General features: G+C 40.5%; 1 protein-coding gene across 10 annotated transcripts in view; it reads left to right on the top strand.

Moving 5' to 3' along the window:
* Window positions 1-2,915: 2,915 nt before the first annotated feature.
* camk2g2 (calcium/calmodulin-dependent protein kinase (CaM kinase) II gamma 2) overlaps window positions 2,916-22,670 on the top strand; it is a 124,322-nt gene continuing 104,567 nt past the window's right edge. For 2 of the 10 annotated variants that reach the window (XM_039768219.1, XM_039768225.1), the window contains exons 1-2: window positions 2,929-3,197; window positions 4,653-4,747. In XM_039768219.1, the coding sequence (XP_039624153.1) occupies window positions 3,133-3,197; window positions 4,653-4,747 (160 nt within the window). In that variant the 5' untranslated portion in view covers window positions 2,929-3,132. Of the gene's footprint in view, window positions 3,198-4,652; window positions 4,748-22,670 lie in introns of all 10 variants that reach the window. The other 8 variants (XM_039768155.1, XM_039768173.1, XM_039768165.1 and 5 more) reach the window with 8 other exon arrangements.

Raw genomic sequence — 22,670 nt, 5'->3', positions numbered from 1 at the left:
GCATATGTATTCAAATTTCATATTTATACTTACTAAAACAGCAGTTCTGCACATCTAAACATCTGTAGTATGAACACTTTTATGCCAGATTCTTGGTAAAAATTGGTCCCATAAACTCTCAGCCATAAACGCAAAATGCTGGCTAGCAATTACACACAATTTTTCATTGACTTCTGATTGGCTGTCTTAATACATGTAGACATACTTATCTTGATTTAGGTGACGCATTTGACTTTCTTACCTGACACTTGCATGGGTAGATATTTCACTAAATTATTTTTACTCTTTGGACTTTTTCTGATTTATATAATCAAAAATTTTATTTTGCAGTGGGTAATATCATTATTGCTTACTGAGCATGCACCCAACATGGTTGCCAGTGTGGATCCTGAATGGTTTTGACCCATCTTGCCATGCAAATAAGTATTCTGTACATATTGCCCTAAACATTATTTGTTCGAGTTTGTACTGTTTATTGCAGTTTTCATATTTATGGAATACACATATTTTATATTAACCTAAGAAAAAGTTTAGATACTGTTCACTGCAACTTGCAAGCTGGTGAATGTAAAGAAGGACAAAACATAGTCGGTTACTAAAGAAACTGGACTCAGTAGCCATAACAGTTAAAAAAAAAAAACAAACAAAATGTGAATAAACATCAGCACCACAGTAATTTGCTTTTTACGTCTAATGTTGGTAAATTATACAAATGTTGGTCTTTTAGTTTTGCTATAATCACTTATAATCTTTTCGAGTTCTTTCAGTTCTTTAGCATAGGCTGGTTTCTTTGTGATTCCTGGTGTCTGTTGAAAATATTTAGTTCTTTTGGTTAGAAACAGATTCTCTTTGGCAGAAAAGAGTGCTTTGTCTGTGATTTATTTCTTTTCCAAACTGAGTTGTACCTATTGCATTGGAAACAATACAGTTAACGTTATCAGTTTAGCAAAAATATATGTTCTTGAATGCATTCCTTGTTTAATGGATGAAAAGGGGCATTAACCTTGTGTTTGGAAAATATTGGGTAGAATAAATGAAAAGATTTTGTCTGATAAAATCTATCAGAATTTTGGGGTAATTCATAATGACGGGTGATATTTTCACATTAGTGCCCTCACTGATAATAAATGGATTAAATTCGGGTTTGCGTTGTATCCATTAATCAAGAACAGAGTAACCATCATAACATATAAATAATAATTAATGATTAATTACATTTAACTCCACAAAGAGCTTTACACAGACAGAGGGCAGCCACCCTGATGATGCAACAGCAGCCTTTCTTGTGCCAGTATGCTTACCACTATTCAATGCTGATAGGGCAAGAGTGATATTTAGCCAATGGGGGACAGGGAATTATTAGGGAGCCACAATAACCAGGCCGAGGTGGGCAATTTAGCTACGACAACAGGGAACGTCCTACTCTTTTTGAAAGATGGCCACTGACCTTTTATGACCACAGAAGAATCGAGACATTGGTTTTACGTATCTTCTGAAGGATGGCCAAGGTTTTTACAACACAGTGGCCCTTTCACTGCATTGGGCCATTGGGATCCACACACTGCTCACAGGGTAAGCACTCCCTGCTGTCTTCGTTAACACCAATTCCAGCAGCAACACAAAACTTTCCTGGTTGTTTTCTTATTCAAATACTGGCCGGGTTAAAGTATAATGGTTTTAGATGGATTATCTGTTCTTAAGTAAAGGTGGTATGATATCATCCAAACTCTACCTGCCAATCTCTGATCATGCTGATTCTGGTACTGATCCTTTTTTTTTTTTTACTTTTAAACATCACTTCTTAACTAGCCTTGTACAAGCTTCATAACCTTTATTAGTGTTATCCTTGGTATTTTTACAATTAAACTGTAGATTACAGGTATTATTTGTCAATTTCTTTAATAAAATGAAATATTGTAACATTATTCAGTAAGCAAATACATCCATCCATTATCCAACCCACTATATCCTAACTACAGGGTCACAGGGGTCTGCTGGAGCCAATCCCAGCCAACACAGGGTGCAAGGCAGGAAAGAAACCCTGGGCAGGATGCCAACTAACCGCAGAACAATTAAACATGTAAATAAAAATGTATTCATAATACATATTCATCTGGCACAGATTTTGGTGAGAAACATATGACATGGGATTCAATCTGGCATTTGTCAGGAAAAATAATTGTGACTTGATATTACAAAAGTGTGCTGCAGTTTCAGACTGTGTCTTACTGTGCATAACAACTTATTGTGACTGCCAATATTGAGAAACTGCTTTAGCAATGAAAAAAATAACTAGAGAGAATTTTATTATGAATTTCAACAAACCTATATAATTAGTTCTGATCCAAAATATTCAGAATGCCAACACCGTGTATTTGTGGATTGGCGGCACACCAGTAAGATGAGAATGACGCTAGCTACCTGGGCTGCAGAAGATGCATTTTACTTCAGTCTCTTCTGGTTCTGGCCTGCAGCGGGGCTACGGGTCCCAATTTTTTTAGACGAGGACTGAGTCAGTTTACGTTTACAACATTAATTGTATTGTATTGGCTCCAAACTCTTGACGAGCTTATTACGGCTTGGCACAGATTGAAGCACGAGTATCCATAGTGGACGGTGCTGGTGTATGCGCTTCAGACCTCAGCTAGGGTGTGTCTCACAATCCCGTCGCTTATTTTTCGTTTTATGAGTAGGTATCCTCGGATCTTTAACTGCCATCTTATCACATTGCATTAAAGGATGCCTCATCCCTGCTGCTCAAAAAAACTGAAGAAATGCTTATCGTCGCTTATATGAATAGAGAAATTGATAAACACGTGCACTCAGCCAGCCTCGCCCAACAGCGATACTTTGTCTCCTGGCTCAGGTTCGGTTCGACCGCTTAGGTCTCTGCAGCGCCGCCCTCGGCCGCAGGGCTGCGCAGCGCTGCGCAGAGCAGTGCAGAGTGCGCACCACCCTACCGCCGAAACTCTCGCGTTGCTCGCTGCGTCTGTTCTCTCCTCCTCCACTACCACCACCACCGCCACCACCCCCCCTCCCCATCACCACCAACAAGCAGCCCGCCCTCAGTCTCGGCGGCTCCTTCTCCTCTTGACACCCGAGCTGCAGCTGCCGAGGACCCCGCGGCTCAACATGGCTACGATTGTCACCTCCACCCGCTTCACAGACGAGTACCAGCTATACGAGGAGCTCGGAAAGTAAGCACCCGTGGGTCGAGCTTTTGCTTGTGTCGGGAAGGGACGGGGCAGAGGCCGTAGCGACAGAGCAAAGAAGGCACGCAGGGAGGTGATCGGGCCGAGCCGGGATGGGCCGAGCCGAGTCGCCCCACCACTCTGTGTCTGCGAGTCGCGACTTGTCAGTTGGACGTAAAGCAGCCGCGACTGTGTCGCTGTCTTAATTTAAGACGTGCTTGCGTTTCAGTGCAGTGCAGTCGGCCTTTTGTGTCACGGAGCTGAGCTACGATGGGCATGATCCGCGCTCCTCATGGTGCTTCTCTTTATTTTGTTTAATGGATGATGAGTTCATTATGTACTGGAGCTGTCCTGTTTGTGGACGTCTGATTATAACAAGAAGCCGGAGGCAGGGCTCTGTCGCTGGGTTGTGCCTTTAGTGCGTGTGCCACAATGATCTGGCCTGTTCTCGTGTATCTCTCAAATATCTTCCTTGTGTTTCCCCTGTCAGTGTACTGTTAAAGGTCTGTTTCTTACATCGGTATACCCAAAATACCACGATTTCTTTTCTTCTGTGCCCAAAAGATCTATTTATCTCCTGTACTCCTGAATTATTTACGCATTTGGCCGTGGTTTTTCGGTTAGTATGCGTTGATAGGTATGAATTGTGCTGCTCATGCATTGTGCATTTAGCTTCCTTGTGTGCCCAAAGCTCTGGTCTCTTTGTCTCGACTTTAAGGTTTAACTCTGGTTTTTATTTTTGTTTTTGCTGCCATGCTATATGACCTAAAGATCTCACTTTAGTTTACTGATTTGTCAGTTTGAAATATATGACCTTAGTATTCAAATCCTAGGATATGCTACTAGCATCAGCTGTTAGTTTACACGTAGGGAGGCAATTTAGTCAATAAATCTTTATTTCATATAGTGCTATTAACAGCATCACTAGGCACCTTCCAATGTACACATGGTTACTGTTGTTCAAATGTGAGTGTCAAACTCACAAATTCTTTAGTGCAATAAAACTTGGCATAACTGAAGTAAAAGCAAGAAGGCAATATTGATAGAGGTGCTTGCGAAAGGGCCAGTGTTGGATTTGTGGGATTCTAGGGGTTGGAGTCTGATTGCTCTTCACTCAGTGAAGAATAAGAAGTGCCTCATTTGTTCTGTTTCTGTTAGAATGTAAGTCCGTTATTCCACATTTGTCCGTCTGTATATCTTTTCTTGGGCATTGGACCCCAAGCCTTGTGTCACCCAAGAATCCAAGACTGTGAATTTACAGGGAGTATGCATTTTGAATTCTGATTTGCAGTCAGTTTGTTTGAAACAGTCTGCCTAAGATCCAGGTCTTTGGCCTTCTCGATGTTACTAACTTTCAAAACACCACCAGGTTTAATGGGCTGTCAGGCCCATTGTCTTGTCCATGCTGAACCTTTCTCCTGCATCTGTGACTTGCTTAATTTTACATTTTTTTTGTTTCAGGGGTGCGTTCTCTGTAGTTCGCAGATGTGTGAAGAAATCTACAGGGCAGGAATATGCTGCTAAAATTATTAATACAAAAAAACTTTCAGCAAGAGGTAAGGGTGTTTCTGAATTCTTATCTTGCTGGGATTTGCATTTGGAGGGGAGGGAGCATCAGGTGACTATGCAATGTTAGTGTTACAACTGATGATAATAGCCTGTAGAGAGAAGTTAAGATTCAGCAATTGAAGATGCTCCAGAAGGAACATATCTTGTATATCTCTGTTTTTTTTCTCTTTCTCAGTAGAATAAGTTGCTAGTTTCTTTTAATAAGACGACGTGCTCCAGAAAATCATACATTACACTGCCTGTTGAGATTTCTGATTTAAACATGAATTCACTGTTGATTTACATAGTGCCTTTACAAAGACAAGTAAAAGCAGGCTGACCATGCATTAAATGTTAGTACATGGACCAAAACGTCTTCCATAGGCCTTCACATCTGTGACATTTTCTCTTGGAAAAAGGTGAGTGTGAAATGAACTCCCAGGTTATATAATCCAAGTTTAGGTAAGAGTCACAAACCATTGGTGCATGTTTCTGTACAGATTGTACGCATGGTTAGAGACTTAAAATACTATATCATATATACAGTGGGGCAAAAAAGTATTTAGTCAGCCACCAATTGTGCAAGTTCTCCCACTTAAAAAGATGTGAGAGGCCTGTAATTTTCGTCATAGGTATACCTCAACCATGAGAGGCAAAATGAGAAAAAAAAAATCTTGAAAATCACATTGTCTGATTTTTGAAGAATTTATTTGCAAATTATGGTGGAAAAAAGTATTTGGTCAATAACAAAAGTTCATCTCAATACTTTGTTATATACCCTTTGTTGGCAATGACAGAGGTCAAACGTTTTCTTTAAGTCTTCACAAGGTTTTCACACACTGTTGCTGGTATTTTGGCCCATTCCTCCATGCAGATCTCCTCTAGAGCAGTGATGTTTTGGGGCTGTCGCTGTGCAACACGGACTTTCAACTCCCTCCAAAGATTTTCTATGGGGTTGAGATCTGGAGACTGGCTAGACCACTCCAGGACCTTGAAATGCTTCTTATGAAGCCACTCCTTCGTTACCCGGGCGGTGTGTTTGGTATCATTGTCATGCTGAAAGACCCAGCCACGTTTCATCTTCAATGCCCTTGCTGATGGAAGGAGGTTTTCACTCAAAATCTGACGATACATGGCCCCATTCATTCTTTCCTTTACACGGATCAGTCGTCCTGGTCCCTTTGCAGAAAAACAGCCCCAAAGCATGATGTTTCCACCCCCATGCTTTACAGTTAGGTATGGTGTTCTTTGGATGCAACTCAGCATTCTTTCTCCTCCAAACACGACGTGTAGAGTTTTTACCAAAAAGTTCTATTTTGGTTTCATCTGACCATATGACATTCTCCCAATCCTCTTCTGGATCATCCAAATGCTCCCTAGCAAACTTCAGACGGGCCTGCACATGTACTGGCTTAAGCAGGGGGACACGTCTGGTACTGCAGGATTTCAGTCCCTGGCGGCGTAGTGTGTTACTAATGGTAGCCTTTGTTACTTTGGTCCCAGCTCTCTGCAGGTCATTCACTAGGTTTCCCCCATGTGGTTCTGGGATTGTTGTTCACCGTTCTTGTGATTATTTTGACCCCACTGGGTGTGATCTTGCGTGGAGCCCCAGTTCGAGGGAGATCATCAGTGGTCTTGTATGTCTTCCATTTTCTAATAATTGCGTGCCTTAGAAATAAATGTTGTTGTTAGGTATGTTGATCTGGTTTGCATTTTACTTACAAACATTTGCAGCCTGGAACATGGCATTGTAAGTGATGGAACTGCAGATTCTGAATAGTGTGGCCATCTTCGGGTACATTTTATTTGAACAGCTCTAGATATGTTGAAGATGAAAATACTTTTGATTTTACTTCCAGTTATTCATTCAATATGATGCTGTTGTGTGATTGCATGCTTTTGTTCTGTCTTGTTTCAGCACGAGGGAGAGATCTGGGCAAGCTTACCTTTGCATTGGAACTGTTTTTTTTAGTATTTCAGAATTTTTTGGGAGGGTTAGACACAAGATTCCTCCGGAATTTCATCCCCCTTGGGTGTAGTAATAGTGCCTAGAGGCATACTCCCAGTCAAAGGTTATTGGTGCACACAGGTAATATACCACTCATTACTATAAATATTTAATGAGACAAATGCACTGTGCATTTTTAATGGCATGTGATGGGAAGAGGTTTTATTTTGCTGATTGAAGACCAAAAGCATATCAACACCACAAAAAACACAGCACATTGATAAGTTGTTTTGTATAAGTTGTTCACACCATGAGGCAGGCACTTTATGTGATGTATCTCGTGACTTTGTCATGTAGTCAAGTCTTTGACCTGGAAAGCTGGGTTAAGGATGTTGCTTTGACCAACCCACTAGGCACTGCTGGACAGTGCTGACAAAAGTCTATAATTTCCATCTGCTCCCATTAAAGATGTGAAGAATGACTCTATTGGATATATCTGTGGTGTCAGTGAGGTTATTTGATGTAGTGGCAGCAAGAGGTGAAATTATCCTTGTGTGTTGATAGAGTAGCAAACAGAATTGATGTTATTTTATAGTAGTGTGGTGTCAGCAGAGTCTGCATTGTTTCTTTTCTCGTGGTTATGTGCCAGCAGTATAGGAAGTTAATAGTGTTACTTAATTGTAGGAGATCATGTAATATATAACTTGAGAGGAATGAATGAGGTATTATGCCATTTTTGGAAGATGTATGGTGATATTTCGGTACATGCTGTGCTGTCATTATGATTGGACCTTGTAAAAGAAGACAATTTAAACTTGCTTTTTTATTTTGGTTTCTGGTTAGTTATTAATAGGGTATTTTGTTAAGAGTTATTTGTGGGTAGAGGTCAGGTAAGCGTTAGGTTCATCAACAGAAAGTGCTGTTTCAATCTGTAGCAGTGCCATATTTTATATATGTATCTCAAAGCATATTTTATTATACTTCATTTTTGGTTTCTTTTTTCCCCCTGTTATATTTCAGCCCCTTCCCTATTGTATTTGAATATGGAGCCTCCATTGATCACTTTCATATCAGTGAGTTCTGGTTGCACAATTCTTCTCTACAAGGGTGTTTATTCCTGCAGCACTTCACTGTACGGTGTCTCTTGTAGTTGAGTTTAAACCTTGAAAAACCTGAGTAGTTTGATGACTTTATTTTCCACACATTTTGATTATGTTTATACTGGAGGAGGGGATTTGGTATTACTAAAAAATGTTATGTTCAGCCATTAATATTACTGCTGTATTGTCATAGTAGTCTGTCACTGTAGCCTGGTGATGAGCGGTGACTGGTTTCCTCCAAACGTGACGCCTGACATTCACACCAAAGAGTCCAATCTTTGTCTCATCAGACCAGAAAATTTTGTTTCTCATGGTCTGAGAGTCCTTCAGGGGCCTTTTGGCAAACTCTAGGTGGGCTGCCATGCGCATTTTACTAAGGAGTGGCTTCCATCTGGCCACTCTATCATACAGGCCTGATTGGTGGATTGCTGCAGAGATGGTTGTCCTTCTGGAAGGTTCTCCTCTGTCCACAGAGGACCTCTGGAGCTCTGACAGAGTGACCATCGGGTTCTTGGTCACCTCCCTGACTAAGGCCCTTCTCCCCCGATCACTCAGTTTAGATGGCCAGCCAGCACTAGGAAGAGTCCTGGTGGTTTGGAACTTCTTCCACTTACGGATGATGGAGGCCACTGTGCTCACTGGGACCTTCTAAAGCAGGAGAAATTTTTCTGTAACCTTCCCCAGATTTGTGCCTCGAGACAATCCGGTCTCGGAGGTCTACAGACAATTCCTTTGACTTCATGCTTGGTTTGTGCTCTGACATGAACTGTCAACTGTGGGACCTTATATAGACAGGTGTGTGCCTTTCCAAATCATGTCCAATCAACTGAATTTACCACAGGTGGACTCCAATTAAGCTGCAGAAACATCTCAAGGATGATCAGGGGAAACAGGATGCACCTGAGCACAATTTTGAGCTTCATGGCAAAGGCTGTGAATATTATGTACATGTGCTTTCTCAATTTTTTTTATTTTTATAAATTTGCAAAAATCTCAAGTAAACTTTTTTAACATTGTCATTATGGGGTGTGGGGTGTTGTGTGTAGAATTCTGAGGAAAAAAATGAATTGAATCCATTTTGGAATAAGGCTGTAACATAACAAAATGTGTAAAAAGTGATGCACTGTGAATATTTTCCGGATGCACTATATATATATTTATATATATTTATAATATATATATATATTATATATATATATATATATATATATATATATATATATATATATATATTATAAATAATACACACTTGGGGGCTTACCCCCTGCTTGTTTTGCTCGCCAACCCCCCCTTGCCTGCGCTACGCGCCAGCCACTTCACGTCTCAGCCACTTGGGTTGTTAAGAGGGGGGCTGAACGCACCCCAAGGAGACACGGTTGCTGCTCTGAAACCCCCTTTTAAATAGTGATACAATGGGAAACAAATAGTTTTTTTTTTACTTCCTCTTTGCTTGATCAGCTTCTGGATTGCTTCTGCTGCCATGCCGCGTGATCTGCATCTCTTGCAGTGCTTTGAACATTTAAAAGCCTGTACAGCATCTGTCTTTGTCATCTACTGTTTGTCTTTTATTTCTGGACCCAGGCATGGTTAAATCTGTTGGCACAAAGTCTTGTCTCGCGAGATGCAAGTTCTTGATATTTTAGTTGATAATTTAAAAATAGATTAAGAATCTGAAAATCTAACAACATCACATTAAAGTTTGATAAATTCTGAAAAGAATGATACCCAACATATATATGTAGGTTTTAAAATAAGCCTGATTTAAAGCATGACAGAAAATGTGACATAAAAACATCACATAAAATCGTTGCACAAAATCGTTGTTAGGCTTAGGATTTTATATATATAGAGTTTTTATATATATATATATATATATATATATATATTTATTTATTGTGAACGTTACCCGGGCACAGAGAGGCAGACATGTTGTTTTCCACCACTACATGTTTATTCTGTACAATATTTACAATAAAGTCAGTGCATGCAGAAACCCCCAAAGTCCTGGCCACACAATGGCTTCTTCTTCGGGCCGCCTCCTACTCTTTCTCGTTCCTGAACTTGTCCTTCTTCCACCCGACTCCAGCTTTGAATGAAGGGAGGCGGCCCCTTTTATTAGCACCCGGATGTGCTCCAGGTGGGTTCCGGCAATCACCTGCCCACACTCCCCTGTGTGGCGGAAGTGCCGGCTGTACTCCTGGAAGCACTCTGGGTGTCCCTGCTTCTCTTCCCCCCCAGCACTTCCTGGTGTGGCGGAAGTGCTGAGGTCCAGGGTTCCCAAGGCATTGGGGCACCCCCTGGCGGTGACCACGGGCCCCTACAGGGTTGGGCTTCCATTCCCTCAACCTGTGGCCCCCAAAGCAACCAGGGTGGCAGCCCCCACGTGATCCAAGATGGGCGCACGTCCTCTTCCGGTCCCTCAAGGCGTCCCGGACGGGTCGTCGCCCCTGGCATCCCTGACAATATGTATGTATGTGTGTATATATATATATATATATATATATATATATATATATATATATATATATATGCAAACTGGATTCCAAAACAGTTGGGACACTAAACAAATTGTGAATTAAAACTGAATGCAATGATGTGGAGATGGCAAATGTCAATATTTTATTTGTAATAGAACGTAGATGACAGATCAAACGTTTAATCCGAGTAAATGTATCATTTTAAAGGAAAAATATGTTGATTCAAAATTTCACGGTGTCAACAAATCCCAAAAAGTTGGGACAAGTAGCAATAAGAGGCTGGAAAAAGTAAATTTGAGCATAACGAAGAGCTGGAAGACCAATAAACACTAATTAGGTCAATTGGCAACATGATTGGGTATAAAAGAGCTTCTCAGAGTGGCAGTGTCTCTCAGAAGCCAAGATGGGTAGAGGATCACCAATTCCCACAATGTTGTGCAGAAAGATAGTGGAGCAATATCAGAAAGGTGTTACCCAGCTTAAAAATTGCAAAGACTTTGCATCTATCATCATCAACTGTGCATAACATCATCCGAAGATTCAGAGAATCTGGAACAATCTCTGTGCGTAAGGGTCAAGGCCGTAAAACCATACTGGATGCCCGTGATCTCCGGCCCTTAAACGACACTGCACCACAAACAGGAATGCTACTGTAAAGGAAATCACAGAATGGGCTCAGGAATACTTCCAGAAACCATTGTCAGTGAACACAATCCACCGTGCCATCCGCCATTGCCAGCTGAAACTCTACAGTGCAAAGAAGAAGCCATTTCTAAGCAAGATCCACAAGCTCAGGCATTGTCACTGGGCCAGGGATCATTTAAAATGGAGTGTGGCAAAATGGAAGACTGTTCTGTGGTCAGACGAGTCACGATTCAAAGTTCTTTTTGGAAATCTGGGACGCCATGTCATCCGGACCAAAGAGGACAAGGACAACCCAAGTTGTTATCAACGCTCAGTTCAGAAGCCTGCATCTCTGATGGTATGGGGTTGCATGAGTGCGTGTGGCATGGGCAGCTTGCATGTCTGGAAAGGCACCATCAATGCAGAAAAATATATTCAGGTTCTAGAACAACATATGCACCCATCCAGAGTCATCTCTTTCAGGGAAGACCCTTTATTTTTCAACAAGATAATGCCAGACCACATTCTGCATCAATCACAACATCATGGCTGCGTGGAGAAGGATCCGGGTACTGAAATGGCCAGTCTGCAGTCCAGATCTTTCACCTATAGAGAACATTTGGCATCATAAAGAGGAAGGTGCGACAAAGAAGGCCCAAGACGATTGAACAGTTAGAGGCCTGTATTAGACAAGAATGGGAGAGCATTCCTATTTCTAAACTTGAGAAACTGGTCTCCTCGGTCCCCAGACGTCTGTTGAGTGTTGTAAGAAGAAGGGGAGATGCCACACAGTGGTGAAAATGGCCTTGTCCCAACATTTTTGGGATTTGTTGACACCATGAAATTCAACATATTTTTCCCTTAAAATGATACATTTTCTCAGTTTAAACTTTTGTTCCGTGATTTATGTTCTATTCTGAATAAAATATTAGAAGTTGGCACCTCCACATCATTGCATTCAGTTTTTATTCACGATTTGTATAGTGTCCCAACATTTTTGGAATCCGGTTTGTGTATATATATATACTAGCAAAATACCCGCGCTTCGCAGCGGAGAAGTAGCGTGTTAAAGAAGTTATGAAAAGAAAAGGAAACATTTTAAAAATAACGTAACATGATTGTCAATGTAATTGTTTTGTCACTGTTATGAGTGTTGCTGTCATATATATATATATATATATATATATATATATATATATATACACACATATCTACATATACACATATCTACACATATCTATATATATATATATATATATATATGTACATATACACATCTACATATATATATACATATATATGTACACATATCAACATATATATATACACATACATACATACAGCAGCGGCGAAGTACTGCATTAAAATTTTTATTAAGAAAAAAAATTAAACCTTTTTAAACTGAGGGAAGATATGCCAATAATTATTTGTTAAGGATCTCTTTGTATACCATGTTGTCAGTTCGGCCCTCCGGTTGTAATATGACCAAGCTGTGTGCTGAGCTTACTCTTGAGCATGTAACTTACAGTTGGCCATGTGAACAGTAATCTTGTCTCAAATCTCACAGCTTGGATTGCTGCTGTCATAATCGGTTTGAGTTTCATGGTTTGTTTCAATTACGACAGTATTTGCAGGATTTGTTGTGTTGAAGTGACATTCGGCATCTGTCAAGCGTTGTAAGCACACAACCGGTTTCATTGATAAAATCACATCCAGCTTTTGAGAGTTTAAACATTCATAAACATCAAAGTGTCCACTACTGAAATCGTCACCTGTGAATCTAAGATGTTTAAGAGGCATTGGCGGTTGTCGAAAGGTGTAAAATATTTGGCCATTTCGGTACACTTGAAAGCGACAACTGAACAATTCAGCGGGAGCCATCAACTCACATTCAGAACCATAGGTGAAGGGCTTAAGCATTTCACTCTTTTAGTGCTCCTGTGTAGTCTAATTATCTCCTGTACCGTCATCAGTCCACACCTTGAACCTGTCCCAGTCATTCAATACATAAGACAGAATGTTCCTCCGGATATCAAGAGTGAGCCTGATATGGCCGTGCAATATGTAACAAAGAGAATGGAAAAGGTAGGTGGTACAGTATCTCCGGGCATGGAAACCACTCGGTAAGTGACAGTTCTTTGATCGATAGTGATCACCTCAATAGACATGGTAATGGGGGTTGGAATGATAAAGGAAATGGGTACCTGAGCAATGTAAAGTAAGTGTAAAATACCTATACAATAGCTATAATTGTAATAAACAAACAATAAAACAGCCGAGAAGCCGTGGATTAAACAAAAAGGCTGTAGTTATCAGTAGGGAGACGTGAATCCCATGGCGAAGAAGGAATTGAATGTAGAGACCGGAGTGACAGACGGTCTTACATAGGCAGGCAGCCAGGCAGCCAACAACGTGGGAGGCGTTGGGATGGGGGACCCAACGCCACCTCACACGGTGACCGAGGTGCAGGCTATGGACGTATATATGTATGTAAGTAGGATTCAGTTAGCGTTGGGAACCCGTGTACCAAATTTCTTGAAGATGGGCCCATAAGTAACAAAGACTGTTGAAAAGTTCAATATGGCGGCCGACAGTGGCATCATACCACCGAAATAAGTATGTACATTGGTTTCGGTTAGTGCAGGGAAGCCGCCTACCAAATTTCGAGAAGATGGGGCCATAAATAAGAAAGTTCAACATGGAGGACGTTGTTGACCGTTATGACCATTACGCATAGAATTTCGAAATGAAACCTGCTTAACTTTTGTAAGTAAGCTGTAAGGACTGCGCCTGCCAAATTTCAGACTTCTACCTACACCGGAAGTTGGAGAATTAGTGATGTTGGAACGTTCAATATGGCGGCTGACAGTGGCGTCATACCACCGAAATAAGTACGTACATTGGTTTTGGTTAGCTCAGGGAAGCCACCTACTAAATTTCGTGAAGATGGGGCCGTAAATAAGAAAGTTCAACATGGCGGACGTTGTTGACCGTTATGACCGTTACGTGTAGAATTTCGAAATGAAACCTGCTTAATTGTTGTAAGTAAGCTGTAAGGGATGAGCCTGCCAAATTTCAGCCTTCTACCTACACGGGAAGTTGTAGAATTAGTGACGTTGGAAAGTTCAATATGGCGGCCGACAGTGGTGTCATACCAACGAAATAAGTACGGACATCGGTTTCCGTTAAAAGTTCAATATGGCGGCCAACAGCAGCATCATACCACCGAAATAAGTACCAAATTTCAGCCTTCTACCTACACGGGAAGTTGGAGAATTAGTGACGTTGGAAAGTTCAATATGGCGGCTGACGTGGCGTCATACCACCGAAATAAGTATGTACATTGGTTTCGGTTAGCGCAGGGAAGCCGCCTACCAAATTTCGTGAAGATGGGGCCATGAATAAGAAAGTTCAATATGGCGGACGTTGTTGACCGTTATGACCGTTACACGTAGAATTTCGAAATGAAACCTGCTTAACTTTTGTAAGTAAGCTGTAAGGAATGGGCCTGCCAAATTTCAGCCTTCTACCTACACGGGAAGTTGGAGAATTAGTGACGTTTGGAAAATTCAATATGGCGGCCGACAGTGGCGTCATACCACCAAATAAGTACGCATCGGTTTTGGTTAGCGAGGAAGCCACCTACCAAATTTCGTGAAGATGGGGTCAGCCTTCTACCTACACGGGAAGTTTGAAAATTGGTGACGTTGGAAAGTTCAATATGGCGGCCGACAGTGGCGTCATCCAATCGAAATAAGTAAGTACATCGGTTTCGGTTAGCGCAGGGAAGCCACCTACCAAATTTCGTGAAGATGGGGCCATAAATAAGAAAGTTCAACATGGCGGATGTTGTCGACCGTTATTGACCGTTATGACCGTTACGTGTAGAATTTCGAAATGAAACTTGCTTAACTTTTGTAAGTAAGCTGTAAGGAATAAGCCTGCCAAATTTCAGCTTTCTACCTACATGGGAAGTTTTAGAATTAGTGATGAGTGAGTGAGTGAGTGAGTGAGTGAGTGAGTGAGGGCTTTGCCTTTTATTAGTATAGATATACAGTATGTGTGTGTGTGTGTATGTATATATATGTATATGTGTATATATATATATATATATATACTGCTCAAAAGAATTAAAAGAACACTTTTTAATCAGAGTATAAAAGTCAATGAAGTAAAAGCATAAAGTCAATGAAACTTATGGGATATTAAGCTGGTCAGTTAAGTAGCAGAGGGGGTTGTTAATCAGTTTCAGCTGCTGTGGTGTTAATGAAATTAACAACAGATGCACTAGAGGGGCAACAATGAGATGACCCCCAAAACAGGAATGGTTTAACAGGTGGAGGCCACTGACATTTTTCCCTCCTCATCTTTTCTGACTGTTTCTTCACTAGTTTTGCATTTGGCTACAGTCAGTGTCACTACTGGTAGCATGAGGCGATACCTGGATCCTACAGAGGTTGCACAGGTAGTCCAACTTTTCCAGGATGGCACATCAATACGTGTCATTGCCTGAAGGTTTGCTGTGTCTCCCTGCACAGTCTCAAGGGCATGGAGGAGATTCTAGGAGACAAGCAGTTACTCTAGGAGAGCTGGAGAGGGCCATAGAAGGTCCATAACCCATCAGCAGGACCAGTATCTGCTCCTTTGGGCAAGGAGGAACAGGATGAGCACTGCCAGAGCCCTACAAAATGACCTCCAGCAGGCCACTGGTGTGAATGTCTCTGACCAAACAACCAGAAAGACTTCATGAAGGTGACCCAAAGGTCCCATGTCCTCTAATGGGCCCCCGAGCTCACTGCCCAGCAGCATGCAGCTCGATTGGCATTCGCCATAGAATACCAGAATTGGCAGATGCACCACTGGTGCCCTGTGCTTTTTACAGATGAGAGCAGGTTCACCCTGAGCACGTGACAGAAGTGAAAGGGTCTGGAGAAGCCATGGAGAACATTATGCTGCCTGTAACATCATTCAGCATGAGCAGTTTGGTGGTGGGTTAATGATTGTCTGGGGAGGCATATCCATGTAGGGTCACACAGACCGCTACAGGCTTGACAAAGGCACCTTGGCTGCCATTAGGTATCAGGATGAAATCCTTGGACCCATTGTCAGACCCTATGCTGGTACAGTGGCTCCTGGTGCACGACAATTCCTGGCCTCGTGTGGTGAGAGTATGCAGGCAGGTCCTGGAGGATGAAGGAATTGATACCATTGACTGGCCACCACACTTTCCTGACCTAAATCCAATAGAACACCTCTGGGACATTATGTTTTGGTCCATCCAATGCCACCAGGTTGCACCTCAGATTGTCCAGGAGCTCAGTGATGCCCTGGTCCAGATCTGGGAGGAGATCCCCACAACACCATCTGTCATCTCATTAGAAGCATGCACCGATGTTGTCAGGCATGTATACAAGAACACAGGGGCCATACAAAGTGCTGCGTACAATTTTGAGTTGCTGCAATTAAATTTTGGCAAAATGGACTAGCCTGCCACATAATTTTTTCACTCTGATTTTTGGGGCGTCTTTGAATTCAGGGCTCTGTAGGTTGATCATTTTCATTTCCATCAAACGATGTGGCATCCTTTCGCTCCTAACACATTACCCAGTCTATATCAGTATAGATATCCAGGAGGATTTCTTTTCCCATTGAGATCTGATGTGTTTTCAAAGTGTTCCTTTAATTTTTTGAGCAGTTTATATATATATATATATATATATATATATATATATATATATATATATATATATATATATATATATATATATATATAATTTGTAGAGTGTATATTAACAGCATATATACAATATAATTAATTTATTGATTTTTTTTCTTAATTCAATTTTAGTAGTTCAGTGAGTGAACTTCCACTAATAATGGGTGCAAGGCAGGAAGCAACTCCATCTTGAATCTATACCCATCAAAGTCAATCTCACTAGGGTGAGTTTAGGACTCACCAATTGGTTTAATACATGTCTTTACATGTCAGGAGGAAATCCATATGAAAAAGTGGAGAACATGCCATATTCTTTAAGAAAGGACCTTAGCTGATAATCAGACCAGTGTTAAATTTTCTGAAGTGCAACCACTTGGCCATGTCTGCTAAATATGTGTTAATTACAGTATTAATATTAATATATGGTATTAGTCCTTAATGTTGTAGAAGTATCCCACTTCCAGTACCAATATCTGTCTTAGACACACACCCCCAGTTTCTGGTAGTGTGCATAAAAGTGTCTAGCAGTATTTTATCTCTGAAACTAATAAACGTTGTCTTTGACTATGTCTTTGAGATTGTCCAGGCTAAAGTAGACATGAGTACTGATGGTTGGTGTTGTAAGTTAAGGACTGTTTGTGATTGGAAGGTTCCAAGTGATAAAGGTTTTTTACTAAGGCATGAGTAGACTTACTGCCCTGTATAACCTCTGTGTTCTTTTCAGTCTTACTATTCATGAGGTGTAGATGAGTTGGAAAATGATTAGAAGAAATAAGGCTAGAATCCTTGTATTCATTCAACTTTAATCCCTCTTAATCTAGTTTAGTATCATACTTTCTCCCTGTTCCATTTGCCTGAGATGAGTGTCTTCATTCTGTGGTATACAGAAGGAGGTAATTAATGATTCCCAGGAATTATGTGGTTGTGCAACTCTGTGAAAACTCCAGATTTGTGCAGGTTAAGTGGTACTTTTAAGTGAGCATAGAAATGTTAACAGGATGTAGTGAGGAATGTAGTCTGGAGGTAACCTGGCAACTGATTCTGCTTGGCAGAATGTTGACTAGAAAGAGGTGAGTGATCCAGAGAAACCAGGGAGAGAGTTTACATGTTCCCATGCTAGCCAACTTGGGTGTCATGGCCATGAGAGACTGACGATAGTTGTGGAGATCAGGTATACAAGTATTAGGGAGTGGGGAGGAATTTGTAGCTCAAATACTTCCTGTAGAAATACTACTTTTCTGAGGACACTGCTGGTAAAAAGAGATAACTATTACTTAAAAAATAACCTGGAAGCAGGGTTGGTGTCACTGGAAACAGTGTGGTTCAGGGAAACTATTGCTGGAATTAATGTGACTCAGTTGGACTGGCTGTGGAAATGGCCAGAGGCATTTGAATGTGAGAGCATTGTGGTCCTGGGAACTTGCAGCAGAGGTGCCACTGCCTACTGAGATTGATGACATAGAAGACATGGGCTAGTTTGACCCAGGGATAGAGAAGCAATATTGCTCTTTGTTGATGAGTAGCAATCAGGATGGTCTTTGCCTTCCTAATTGAAGAATTTACTGACATGCCTTAGAACATTCTTTCCCTTTCACTTGATTTTTAGAATTGTTTTCTTCACTGACTATTTTTGGTGGTGCTGCATGTGATCTGCAGGCCTTGTTTAGTGTGAGGAAGGAGAGCAGCCCTGGACCATAATTAGGGTTGGGAAGGATGTTGTTTGACAGCCTTGCCCTCATATAGGAGGTATTTTGTGCAGAAAAGAAAATTAAATTTAAAATTGAAATTACAATCTTTCTTTTGACATTTATTTTTGAAAGTCTGTGCGAAAATGATGCTGCAAAAATTTTAAATGAAATTAAATAACACCATTTGTAATTTAATTTTCCTCACACATAATAGTAATTTGTGAAAATTTTAAAAATAAAATAAAATTATCCTTTTTTTCATTTCATTTTCCATTTAGTCTTTTTTGAATTTTCCACATCTGTCTTGGTGTGTCAGTATCATAATTAAAATGAAAATGCAATCCTCACTTTAGATTTGCTTTTTCTTCATGACATGCATAATAACTGCTAAATGAAAACTCAATATTTCCTTCAAATTTTCTTTTCCATTTGGTTTGCTTTACATATGTGACAAAATTTAAACAAAAACTCAGAATGGAAAAATCAATTATGAAGTCCCCATTGGGATATTCATTTTCAGCCTGAACAGCAATGAAAAGCCAAACCCAAATAGGCACAGGCTCCACCTGCTGCTCACTGAATTTTCATTTTCAAGTTCTCAACGTGCAAATATATTTTAATTAGTGTGGGTCAGTCGTTGTGGCTTCGATATGTGACTGGCGCGTTTGTGGAAGGTGGAAGATGGAAAGTGGTGTTTGAGAAACAATGACCGTGTTAATGGAATTTTATATTACTTAGATGCAAAATTATTTTAGATAGACTTGGAGAATTTAATCATTTCACCAACATGGAGGTAAATTATGTTGTATAGTGACATTTGCGTGAGGTTGTACATCGCCTAAGCTCAGTATCAGTGGACACGGCAACCCTTGCAGCATCAGGTCAGCTTCGGCTGGACATTACCATAGAAATGATAAAGACGTATCTGCTCCATGGAATGAAGGCCAAAGAAACAGTCTACCTCATCAAAGTTTCGAAAGGACAATCAGGCAAAGACTGCGAGAGTTTATTACAGGACTTACATAGTAATGAATCACTTTACATTATGAAGGGCACCTAATAATAGCGACAGCCCGTCATATATTCACAAAAATGTAAACATACCTTCGATTGTGTACACTTCTTAAAGTAATGTGGAGTGGCTTTGTCTTTATGGGAATTTGAGGCCATACTTCCCTTTTTGCAGGGAAAATAAATGATCTGCAAAGTAACTACTTGACTACAGTCATATACAGTGGTGTGAAAAACTATTTGCCCCCTTCCTGATTTCTTATTCTTTTGCATGTTTGTCACACAAAATGTTTCTGATCATCAAACACATTTAAGCATTAGTCAAATATAACACAAGTAAACACAAAATGCAGTTTTTAAATGATGGTTTTTATTATTTAAGGAGAAAAAAAATCCAAACCTACATGACCCTGTGTGAAAAAGTAATTGCCCCCTTGTTAAAAATAACCTAACTGTGGTGTATCACACCTGAGTTCAATTTCCGTAGCCACCCCCAGGCCTGATTACTGCCACACCTGTTTCAATCAAGAAATCACTTAAATAGGAGCTGCCTGATACAGAGAAGTAGACCAAAAGCACCTCAAAAGCTAGACATCATGCCAAGATCAAAAGAAATTTGGGAACAAATGAGAACAGAAGTAATTGAGATCTATCAGTCTGGTAAAGGTTATAAAGCCATTTCTAAAGCTTTGGGACTCCAGCGAACCACAGTGAGAGCCATTATCCACAAATGGCAAAAACATGGAACAGTGGTGAACCTTCCCAGGAGTGGCCGGCCGACCAAAATTACCCCAAGAGCGCAGAGACGACTCATCCGAGAGGTCACAAAAAACCCCAGGACAACTTCTAAAGAACTGCAGGCCTCACTTGCCTCAATTAAGGTCAGTGTTCACGACTCCACCATAAGAAAGAGACTGGGCAAAAACGGCCTGCGTGGCAGATTTCCAAGACGCAAACCACTGTTAAGCAAAAGAACATTAGGGCTCGTCTCAATTTTGCTAAGAAACATCTCAATGATTGCCAAGACTTTTGGGAAAATACCTTGTGGACTGATGAGACAAAAGTTGAACTTTTGGAAGGCAAATGTCCCGTTACATCTGGCGTAAAAGGAACACAGCATTTCAGAAAAGAACATCATACCAGCAGTAAAATATGGTGGTGGTAGTGTGATGGTCTGGGGTTGTTTTGCTGCTTCAGGACCTGGAAGGCTTGCTGTGATAGATGGAACCATGAATTCTACTGTCTACCAAAAAATCCTGAAGGAGAATGTCCGCCATCTGTTCGTCAACTCAAGCTGAAGCGATCTTGGGTGCTGCAACAGGACAATGACCCAAAACACACCAGCAAATCCACCTCTGAATGGCTGAAGAAAAACAAAATGAAGACTTTGGAGTGGCCTAGTCAAAGTCCTGACCTGAATCCAATTGAGATGCTATGGCATGACCTTAAAAAGGCGGTTCATGCTAGAAAACCCTCAAATAAAGCTGAATTACAACAATTCTGCAAAGATGAGTGGGCCAAAATTCCTCCAGAGCGCTGTAAAAGACTCATTGCAAGTTATCGCAAACGCTTGATTGCAGTTATTGCTGCTAAGGGTGGCCCAACCAGTTATTAGGTTCAGGGGGCAATTACTTTTTCACACAGGGCCATGTAGGTTTGGATTTTTTCTCCCTAAATAATAAAAACCATCATTTAAAAACTGCATTTTGTGTTTACTTGTGTTATATTTGACTAATGGTTAAATGTGTTTGATGATCAGAAACATTTTGTGTGACAAACATGCAAAATAATAAGAAATCAGGAAGGGGGCAAATAGTTGTTCACACCACTGTACATGTACTTTATTGGGCATGAAGTACACAAACCTTAACATATTACGTGCATACATTGGGTTAACAATAACTGTGCTTAATTTCAACCTCTGACAAAGCAGGGAACTGTTTTAACATGCTTCTTAGAGCAAATCGAGTTAAAATTAACATAGTCTTAATGCATGCACACATTGTGAAATTAGTCTAAAACACCTTTTAAAAATGATTAGCCATATTGGAAAATTGAATTATTCAATGGTAGAGGGAACCCATGAATTAATTTAGCTAACAGTATACATTCCTGTAAATGTGGCTGCCCGCTAGGGAGAGTTTGTAGCAAGTTTTGAGTTCCAGTTGCCTCAGGAACAGCGGCTGTTGTGTTAGACAGATGTAAAGAAATTGTGTTAGACAGATGAAAAGAAAAAACTTTAGCAATTTTTACCCAATTGTTCTTTTGAAAATTCCCATAAGGCGTGATGTTTCTTTGGCATTATCATTTTTATCATAATATTCAGGCGAGGCTGACCTGGTGCTGCATGGGTTTCAATATCCACTGATGCTGAGCTTAGACGATGTACATCCTCAAGTTAATTCCGCCATACAACATCACTTACCTCCATGCTGGTGAATGCCACATCATCATTTTGGAGCTAAGTAATGTAAATTTCCATTAACAGTGTTGTTTCTTGAACATATAAGAACCTTCCAGAAATGTCAGTCACATATCGAAGCCACACCCACTGACCTTTGCTAATTAAAATATATTTGCATGTTGAGAACCGGAAAATGAAAATGCAATGAGCAGCAGGTGGTGCCAGTGCTTATTTGTGTTTGGCTTTTCATTTTTGCAGCCCCATTGCTGTTCAGGCAGAAAATGCATATCCAAACGGGAACTTTGTGATTGATTTTTCCTGTTTGAGTTTTTGTTTAAATGTTGTCTGTCACATATGTACTGCGAACCTTACGGAAAATAAAATATGAAGGAGATATTCATTTTAGCAGTTATGCATGTCATGAAGAAAAAGCAAATCTAAAGTGGGGATTGCATTATCATTTTAATTAAGACAATGACACACCAAAACGGGTATGGAAAATGGAAATACAAAGTGGCAAATGAAATGAAAAAAGGTCATTTAATTTTATTTTAAAAAATGTCACAAATGACTCTTGTGTGTGTAAAATGAAATTGAAATTACAAATGGTGTTAAAAAAATGAATCAACTTTTGCAGCATCCTTGCATGTAGTCTTTGAAAAGTAAATGAGATTGCATTTTCATTTTAAAATTTTTATTTTTCATTTCCCTTTTTGCAGAAAATTCCTCCCATACTCCTATTTCCATTCTAACATCCTTCAGGACTATCATGGCAGCTTGCTCCTGATAGGTGTGCTGTAATGGTTTTCTCCTCAGTGGAGGCGGGGCATTAGTGAAGTAACTTTACCCTTGATGGGTGTGTATATGACAGCATGTTCCTTAGGCAGGGGAAGGAGTGGCTGGTAAGACATTTTGTCCTTGTGACTGGTCTAGTAGTCTGGGCCTGATCTGACAAATCATGGC

Source organism: Polypterus senegalus, chromosome 1, assembly GCF_016835505.1.
Source record: "Polypterus senegalus isolate Bchr_013 chromosome 1, ASM1683550v1, whole genome shotgun sequence".
Classification (NCBI taxonomy): domain Eukaryota; kingdom Metazoa; phylum Chordata; class Cladistia; order Polypteriformes; family Polypteridae; genus Polypterus; species Polypterus senegalus.
Note: the sequence above shows the minus strand (reverse complement) of the source record. Positions and strands in the feature narration are given on the sequence as shown.